Here is a 10,392-nt window from a genome sequence, read left to right on the forward strand (position 1 = left end):
GAATTTGGGGTGTTACATTAGTGGTATCAGAGCAGGTCGGTCTGTCCGGCCAATGTTGTCTAATATTGTTTATTTTTTTGTACTCGATAAGTGTGTGGAACACTGTCGGTACTTGTTATTTCTCTGATTGTTTGTTACAGGAGTTGGTTTGAAGCTAGTGGGGGAGAAGCGGTGCTTCTCAAGTATGCTTCGATTATAAGTTGAGATGTAATGTGCTGATTAAGGAGAACAGTGCAAGGGTTGTTGGAGCTTCATTGTTTTCTGAAATTCGAAGTTAACATGGATTTAAGGTTTAGTTGTTGATTAAGTTGGAGCATCTTGGAAAACGATGAGCAGGATTTGTCGGCATAGACGTCTCGAAGGAAGAGGAGTAATGTATTGATTGACAAAATTTTTAAGTTGTTATGTTCCGCATTGTGATGGACTTCAAGATTGTTGTTTAAGGAATCTGGCGTAAGGTGTTAATGTTTGATCGGTGATAAGCGACATAACTGATGCTATGAAATTTTTGGTAAGCGATTTGAGATTTGCAAAAGTTGTCAGAGTTGTTGGAATCTTTGAAACCGCAAATTATAGTTAGGAATGCGAGGAGGTAAGCATAGTTTCCAGAATAAGAGGTACTAATGATGGCATAAGGAAATTTTGTTCTGACATTGTCGTCAGGAGTGTATTGGTATGGGACTGCGAAGAGATGGTGTTAGCTTGTTCAGATGATTCCAGATGCTATTGAATTATGGAATTACGGTGCTTTTGGTGACATGAGTACAAGATGAAAAAGGAAACTATTGTAGTTAATGAGGACAGTTTATACTTCAGTATGATTGTCGGATGTCTATCAACAAATTGAGGACTTGATCACCCTTAATCCATTGTTGATAGTAGACGAGATCGTATTGGATGATGTAGACTTGACTTGCTGTCTTGATAGTGCATTAAGTAATGGATGTTATGTCGTGAAGATAGTTGCTTTCGAGCTGATAAGAATTATCAGAGATGTATCCATGGAAAAGTTGAGGAACGTTGAACAATTTGAAATAGATGGTTTATGTGTGAGATAACGTCGAGAAGTGAAAGACTGATGCGTGTGAAGGGAGTCTGAGTTTTGGTTGGAGTTGTGAAGCATATAAGTTGATAGAAACTCTAATAAGGGTGGTGAATTGAGATAGATGATCAGAGTTGCGCAACTGAAGCGTGATGTGCCAGAGTGTTGCGCTTTCTTGTGAATGATGCCGATTGTAATAGGAGGTTCTTGTAAGTTGTTGGTTGAAGATAAGTTGTGTGACTATTAGTCGAGTTATGTTACTAAGTTGGCATTATAATGATTTGGTTGTTGATGCGATAATATTGTTGTTGGTTACCATAGATGATGAGTAATACTCGGTAGAATGATGAAGTTGATCGAGTGGACTAATTCGAGGTGACTATGAATGTGATACGAAGAGATTATCAGAGTTGTCACTACTTCGCGGATGAGTGACCTCGGACATGGAATAAGGATTTTTTATAAGTATCTCAGTGTCGAAGATGATGCTGAGATAATTAGGCGATATTGTATAGTCGAGTATGAGCGAGTAAAGGTTGTTGCTATGTTGTAGGATGATTGTTTCAAGCTATTGCCAAAATGGTTGGAAAGTTAGTAGGGGATATGCTGTAGGTGTATTGGATTCAAGTCGTGTTGAGATACAGTTATATCGGAAGAGATTTGGTCGCATGAAGTTAGTTGCCTTGGTTGTATCATTTCTGACTGTGGCATTGTTGTGGATCCTTCTAAGTTAATGTTGTTCTACAATGGGAAACTTCGAAGTTGGTTACCGAGATTAGAAACTTCTTAGGATTAGCTGGTTATTATAAACGGTTTATCGAAAGATTTTCTAAGTTGGCACTTCCGTTGACTAAGTTTTGACTTGTAAGGGTAAGGCTTTTGTGTTGGGATTTTGAGATTGTATTTGTATTCCTGATGATGAGGCCATTAAGAAAGCGATTCTTAAGGAGAGTCATATGAGCAGTTTGAGTATTCATCCAGGAGCTACAAAGATGTATCAAGATTTGAAGGGTTTATTTTAGTGGCCTGGTATGAAACCCGATGTAGCACAATTTGTGTACGCTTGTTTGACTTGTCAAAAGTTAAAGATTAAGCATCAGAAGCCTACAGGGTTGATGCAACCGTTAGAGATTCCAGAATGAAAACGGGATAGAATTTCGATGGACTATATAACGGGATTACCTAATACCTTGAGAGGACACGATTCGGCTTGGGTGATTGTTGATAGGCTTACAAAGTCAGCGCACTTTATACCTGTTAATATCACTTATCCAGTTGTGAAGTTGGCGGAAATTTATGTTCGGGTGATTGTGAAGTTGCATGGTGTTCCTTTGTGTATTGTGTCGGATAGAGATCCGAGGTTTACTTCTGGTTTTTGGAAGAGTTTGCAAGAGGTGTTGGGATCTAAGTTGAGGTTGAGTTCGGCGTATCATCCTCAGACGAATGGTCAGGCCGAGAGGACTATTCAGTCGTTGGAGGACTTGATGAGAGCATGTGTTCTTAGAAGAAAGTAAGTTGCATTGGTGAAAGTTGTCTGGTTAGGAGCTGCTGGGAAAAACATGACTTGAGAATTGGAGAGCAAAATGCGAGACTCATATCCCGAATTGTTTGGATCAAGTAAATTTCCATTTTCGAGGACGAAAATATTCAAGTGGGGGAGAGTTGTAACACCCTAATATTTAATTATTTATTTAATTAAATATTTTTGAATATTTTTCTTAAAATTAGAATTTATCGGAAAAAGTTGGAATTAATTTTAATAAGTTGGATTTAATTAATAGTCAGAATTATTAATGGAAGGGTATTATTTTTATTAAGGATACAAGAAAATACATTTGGGCCTTGGTGTTGTCATGAAGCAAAGTGGGGGTTTAAATCCTTAAGCCCATTAAGAAAAATAAAATAAGTTGTTGTTTTGAAAATATAAGTGGAAGATATAGAAGGAGCTGTACAATATGAAGAGAAAGAAGAGTGGAGCTAGGTTTAAAACAAACGGCGCAGCTTGTGGTTTCTCGGAGGCTTGCAGCAATTTCTTCACCAAATTTTTTGTAGATTTCAAATAACAAAGGTAAGGGTGTAGATTCTTGCTATTTATTTGATTATAGGATGAATTTTATTTTGGATTTAGGACATTATTTCATACTATTAGATGTGTAGAAATTGACTAGATGATAGTTAATATTAATTAGTTAGGATATGAAAATAAAAGTAAAATAATTAGTTGATTAGGTGTTGATATTATGTTGGTTGAAGAAAATAAAATGGAGGAAGTATAGTTGATGAAGAACACATACTAAAGAGATGAAGCTTGAGGCGTGGGCCTCATGTTGGAGAAGGGTACCTCAAGTGCCTTGCTGTGTTGTTTCCTGTGCTAATTGTTTTGCTTGCAATATGTTTCTTTTAGGTGGCTTAGTTTAATAGCTTGTAAAAAAAAATAGTTATGAGTGGTAACAATTAAGTTATAATTAACCATATACTTAATTAATTACTAGATAAATAAATTAGAGTAACTAGATTAGATTAATAGTTGTATAATAAATGACAAAGTGGTATTTTATTAAGAATATAATCGAAAATTAGATAACCGGCAGCAACGCGAAATTTGCACGATTAATTGAAGTATGCTTTGTGAATAATTTTGGTTAGTTGATAGTGGATTAGTGAGTTAATTAGAAGAATAATTTATAGAGGATTATGAGACTAATTTGGATTGACTTAATGAGTCGAATTGTTGTGATATACCAAAGCATGACGTTCGTTTTGATACTTAACATGATATCAAATTTAGTTAAATGTTAATTGGAAGTTGATTCGGTTTACTTGATAAATTATCATGTTGAAATTACTCTACGAACCGATCAAAAATTGTGATTTCGGTTTGAATGTCTTTGTTGTGAATAATGTTATGATGGACAATATGTTTATTAATGTGCATCATATGTGATTAGCCTTATGGCATGGACCCTAGTGAGTTGTCGTTAGTTTAGTCGATTACGACGATAGTTGTGATAGTCCTGATGAAATGTGTATTTGTGATGACGTGCCGAACATGATGATAATTGTGATGACCTTGTTTATATGAGAAGTTGTATAATTGCGATGATGTGTTGAAACATGACGATGTTTGTGGTGATTGATAATATGTGATGTTGTATATATTTGTGACGATAATTTTGTGACTAAGTGAAGATGAAATATTATGGTGACGTGAATTACCTCGTATAATGGTAATTGATTGTGATATAGGCTTATGCCTCGTGACAGTATGTGATTGTAATGAGTATGATGTGTTGTCTTGTTTGTCGAGTCACATTTCATATGCATACTCTGTGACGGCCTGGATTGGCAAATTAGTGACGAAGGCTTATGCCTTGTGCCTCAGATTCGGGCAATTGGTGACGGGGGCTGAAGCTCCGATTGGTACCACATGCATATACATGAGTCATGTCCCATGTGTCTTATGTGATTCATAGTTGTGACGTTTTGTGACTATATAGTGATTGTATTTTTGTGACTTATCAAATGATGGAATTATGTGAAGATGTGAATTTGTGATTTAATGAATAGAATGATGATATTAATACTTGTGAATGCGATTAACTGAATATGCCTGATTTCTAATATATAATAAATATGCCTATGTGTTGACTTGTTGATGATGCTTATATGATGACATGTTGAATATATTTATATGTTGATATCATGACTATTCATTGATGATGTTCTTTGTGTTGTTTATGTTGATGTGGTGTGAGGCAGTGATTCATTTATATCTTTACCTAATATATGATTTATCATGATCCTATTTATATAGTTTGATATCTCACCCTTTCTGCTGATATTTCCCCTACCATGGGAAATGGGCAGGTATTCAAGTATAGCTGTGGAAGTTTGTTGCTTCATCGAGTCCAGTTGGTGTGTCGCTCTGATACGTAGCACTCGGGGGATTGCTTATATCATTATTTCTAGGTTGTTGATGTTTTAGTTGTTGTTATTATAACCGTTGATTCAAAGTTGAATAATATGAAGTACTTCCAAGTTGTTTGAGTTGTGATAAGCTTATAGTTGAGTGTTAATTCGAATGCTATGTATCATTGTTGAATGAAATACAAGTTAAAGTTTTTAGTTGATATGTGATACTCCAATTTGTTGTTTGAAATTTTAAATACTCTGATATTTTCCGCATTATAATTTTGGGTAGAATTTGGGGTGTTACATGTGGTAACTTTCCCTAATTTGGATGAGTATCTTTCTTTCAATTAAGAGATACTAGCATACTTGCAAACACACAAGTAAGGTCACTCTCTTAATGAAATGAATTCAATCATTCTGTCACTCTTTTAAAATGTTTGTGGTGGAATAGTAGAAATACCTCTCTGTAAAGATAAATTCATGTCTCTTTACTGTAAACAGAGATTTAATTCAAGCTTCAACCTTGAGCTTCAAGCAAGGCACCCAAAAACAATTAATAATCAATTAGTTCCCCGAACTACATTAAGCTCTGACTTCCATTAGGGATATGTAGGCATGAGGTTCACAAGGAATCTCAGCGAGCTAATAAAATACCAAAAATAGTCAGTCTGTCTGGTCTGTCTTTCTTTTATTCAATTCAATTCCTTCTCCTAACACAAAGGAGAAACTTTCCCAATCATTAGCAGTAAACACAAGCACAATGACACAGAGAAGGTTCCTGTAGAGTACTACAGATATGTAGGGTGCTTAAACTCTTCCCTATGTATAACCGACCTCCCGGACTCCAGAATTTCTAGTCTAGGTGAAATCCCCACACTTAGCAAACTCATAGGGTTTAGTTGAGATCTTTTTTCCCCTTTCCTACTCGTAGGACAATAAGAAAGTTCGTGTGATATCGTAGGAAGAACTGAAATAAAATTCATCCCACCCCGGGCGCATTCTCCTTCCAAATTTCGCGTGAAGGGTCTAGCGTGCCGTCCTCCCAAGTGAAACGGGGAGGTAAAAAAAACGACACCACAACTCCAAATTCAAAAGTCTATATGCATTAATGTTAGGTGTGTAGTCAACAAATTAAATCGCATTTGACCCCTCGAGAACTCAACTTAGTCATTTTCTCTTAATGTAATGATATGGTAAGAATTTCATTAGCCAAGAAAATGAATGAAGATTCAACATTGTACATATCATGCATTACCAACAGACTAATTATACAAAATAATTTATCCAACATAATAAGTTGATTAACCAATGTTACCACTGTTATGGCGGAAAAAAAGTATAGCAGTGATAAGTGTATCCATTTGCAAATAATAATATTTAAACAAATAAAATAAAATTTTATTTTGCTATCTATTGCGAATTTTTTTTAAATAACCATGTATTAAAAAAAATTACGCAAATAACCACGTTCCGGGAAAAATTACGCAAATAACCAGGTTTCAAAATATGTAGACATGAAGGCGCCATCTCAAATGGCGTGACCCCTTTTTTTACACCTAGGCGCCATTTGACATGGCACACTAAGTACAACAAGCCATGTCAAATGGCGCCTCCCTTCATCTTTTAGGAGGAGGAGCCATCTCATATGGCTTCTCCTTGTATCTGTCTCTTCTATAAATAATACCCCATTTCTCCACCATTCTTCACACTTTCTCACTAAATCTTCTCATTTTCTCCCAAATTTTATCATCATGGCTTCTGAGATTTTCACAAGAGATGGGTATGTATTTTTCTCGGTCGTTAAACCGCCGATTAAAATGAAATTTTAGAATATCCATTCCATGGAGCGTCTAAAGAGAGAGTTGAAACGCTGTTTAGATGACGACATCCCAACAGGCGAAGAAATTAGAAGAATCCAGAGAAGAAGAACTGACATATCACTTGTGACTGGAACATCTCGCACTTGGTTGGAGGAAGTTGAAAGAGACAGAGACGTAATGATGATGATGCACAGTTCTGATGACATTGTTTTGGTGCTTGTTATATCTTAGATAACTTGTCGTGTTGTTGGCGTTTTTTTGTATCCGTTGTATGTGTTGTTTTTAAGTCATTATGTCATTTAATTTTTAACAATGATATGTGTTGTAACAAATGTTCTTAATGAAAAGAAGACATGTTTAGATCTTAAAAGAAGTGTGCATACAAAATTCAATTCTAAGAACCACTTGCACGATTAGGACAATTTTTTTTATTGTGTCCGACTTGGCGACATAAACCACACTTTCTTTCTAGCTTATCGAGCTCGTCCATTTCAGTTGTGATACACTTGCTTTTGGGACGACCCTTTTTATTTCTCCATATTTGGTCGTTGTGCCAAACAATTTCCCCCTCGTACGCAGGCCAATAATCCTCTTTTGCTACCACTGCAAAGCCATTGATGTATACGTGGAGCAAGGTCTCAGACTTGTAAATGGGAGACAGGAGTGCTAATGCATCTAAGTGAGAATGGGCACATGTTGCAATGACATGGGAGCAAGACATACGAAATGTCTGAAACTTTCCGCAATCACACCAACGTTCTTCTAGTAGAACCCTATACTCTTGTCTTGGTAGCCCTTCGCCGTGGTCGATTGTCTCTCTGACCATGAAATTTTGGTTATGTCGGTCAAACCTTGTAACCATATGTGTGTTGGCCTTCGCACCTTCTGCCTTGATAAATCTTGTGCAACATTCACTCCACAATTGTCCAGCTCGTAAAACAACGTCCCACCTTTCACCTCTTTGTGCAAACAATGAAGCCATCCTAAAATATGTTGATTTTACCAAAGCGGTTACAGGGAGGTGTCGTATGCCTTTGAAGACACCGTTCATTGATTCAACAAGATTTGTTGTCATGTGTCCCCATCGATGTCCATTGTCGTATGACCTAGTCCACTTCTCCACTGGAATATTATCAATCCAAGTACCTGCATCTGGATTTAACAGTCTGATCTCTCTACGGTAATGTTTGAAAGATGGTTGAGTTAATGCATACCCTACGTTCATAACCAATTTTCGAGGAGCCCTGTCTTTAATTTCTCGCGTGAAATTTTGTACAATATGTCTAATGCAGAAGACATGCGTAGAAGGGGGGTCATGCCAACCATTAGCCGAGTTATTGTATGCACTCACAATAGAAGCATGTCTATCAGAGATCAAACAGAGACCAGCTTGCGGAGCCACGTGTGTTCTGAGATTTTTTAGAAAGAAACTCCAACCTCTACCGGTCTCTCCCTCGACTAGAGCGAATGCAATTGGGAAGACGTTGCTGTTTCCGTCTTGTGCGACTGCCATCAGTAGGGTGCCTTTGTATTTTCCATACAACCACGTTCCATCTATTTGAATAATAGGTTTGCAGAATGCAAACCCTCTGATGCAAGGTTGGAAGGCCCAGAATAGACGACGAAATATTCCATTTCCGCTGACAAGAGTACCATTTGGGGCATACGCGGGCAATGTTTCCATCTCATAAACAGTATCAGGAGCATAAGTGCAGAGTGCATTTAAGTAGCGGGGTAACTCTTTGTATGATTCCTCCCAATTATCGTATACTTGTTCAATCGCCTTGGTTTTTGCTAACCATGCTTTCCTGTACGAAGGCGTATAGTTGTATACTTTAGTGAGTGAGAAATTATTGTTCTCACCTTCAACGATGGATCATTGTTGATGAGAGGTAAGATTTCTTGACATATCAGATCGTAACTTAACTTATGATGATCTTGCGAGCGAGAAGAGTTGATGCAAGTGTGAGGTTGAGAAATTTTGCTTATCACCCATGAATCACTTCTCAACCTGTATGAAGCAGTGAGCTTGAACAAACACTCAGTATTGGTACATTTGATTTTGTACCGTTCTGCATTTGTTCGGTCCACTTTAAAATCCACAGAGTTTAACATGTGGAACTTTTTTATTGCTCGCATGCACTCATCCTTCGAAAGAAAACTATCTTTCTCTTTTAAAGTTGCATCTGACTGCATGCAGACGTTGTGGAATATGTCTGATGAGGGTTCATCACCGGCCATGTCAACGTTCGACATGTGAGACGGTGGTGTGTATGTTGAAATTGGAGGTATTACACCTTCAACATCGTCTTCATAATCATCGTTCACCATGTCATCAAATGCTAACTCTGGATCTTCTTCGTCTTCATCATTTACATCGACCTCAGCTTGTTCTACTTTGATGGGATCAACGACCTGGCTCTCGTTTGGTTGTTGGAGCAGAACATACAACTCAATCGAGTCGTATCCAGAAAATTCATGATTACAAAACATGTTTTGTAAATCTTCATCATCCTTAACCTCCACCTGGTAAAATTTTGTTTGATCTCCAAAAAAGACCGGATGTTGATAGAAGATCGGTAAAACTGTACCTCGGGATAGCTTGATCTCCAATCGATTTTTGAAATGTACGAAGTTCGATTTTCGACTTAAACAAAATTGGGTAACTTCAGTGTTTCAAAATAAAAAACTAGATGCATCACATTGGTAAGTCTCACCATTGATGTGTGCATTAATAATATATTGAGGTGCAGAGGCCATCTTGTTGTTTTAGTGTTTGAGAGTTTAAGAGTTATGTTTGAGTACAGAGCTCTTCATTTCATTTGATATATATAGGTGTACAGGAAAAAAAATAAGAATCACGAGCAAGCCATATGAGATGGCGCCTTTGTAAAAAAAACACTAAGTCACCATATGAGATGGCGCCTTCTCACCTTTTTGGTCAAGATTCCGAGCTCAGCCTACTCTTACACACTCTGCCACCTATTCTTACACATGCTGCGGCCTAGTCTAAATAGCATAGCCTGCACTAAGCCATCTTGAATGGCGCCTTAGTGTATTTTGTGGAAGGGAGGCGCCATCTCATATGGCTTGCTCGTGACAAGTGCCAAGCATGCATGCAACTCCACCCACCTCATTAAATTGGCCATGCAAACTATCTCCTATAAATACACTTGTATGATTTTATTTTTCATCATCACTTCTAACAATCTCTACTACACACTCATATAATTTCGATTAAACTTTCCATTATGGCTCTTCTCACTATGGGTGAGAAACACAGAGGCACAATAGCAAACATTGCCGAATTTATGAGTTTTACATATTAATTCGTATATTTTACGTTATCGCATATTTTACACGTTCGTATATTTTACATATTATTATTTTTTTGTTTAGGATCCCGAAAGATTTCGATGTCATCGACACGGTTTTCCGTCTCCCGATCCTATTATCATACCATATTTAATACAAGCGAGTTTTGGACATGTGATAAACATTTCAAACACAAGAATTGACACGAGGTTCATACTTGCACTGTTAGAAAGATGGAGACCGGAAACACACGCGTTTCATCTCCCCACTGGTGAATGCACCGTCACCTTAGAAGATGTTTAC

At 37.2% G+C, this 10,392-nt stretch overlaps 1 protein-coding gene across 1 annotated transcript; it reads right to left on the reverse strand.

Annotated features, from left to right (window-relative positions):
• Positions 1-7,168: 7,168 nt before the first annotated feature.
• Positions 7,169-9,267, reverse strand: LOC131619238 (uncharacterized). Its single transcript, XM_058890358.1, has 2 exons — positions 8,843-9,267; positions 7,169-8,582 (listed from the first exon to the last, which is right to left on the reverse strand). Exons 1-2 carry the CDS (start codon positions 9,265-9,267, stop codon positions 7,169-7,171), a joined length of 1,839 nt encoding a protein of 612 aa, XP_058746341.1.
• Between the last annotated feature and the right edge of the window lie 1,125 nt (positions 9,268-10,392).

This window comes from Vicia villosa, linkage group LG7, assembly GCF_029867415.1.
Source record: "Vicia villosa cultivar HV-30 ecotype Madison, WI linkage group LG7, Vvil1.0, whole genome shotgun sequence".
Lineage (NCBI taxonomy): Eukaryota > Viridiplantae > Streptophyta > Magnoliopsida > Fabales > Fabaceae > Vicia > Vicia villosa.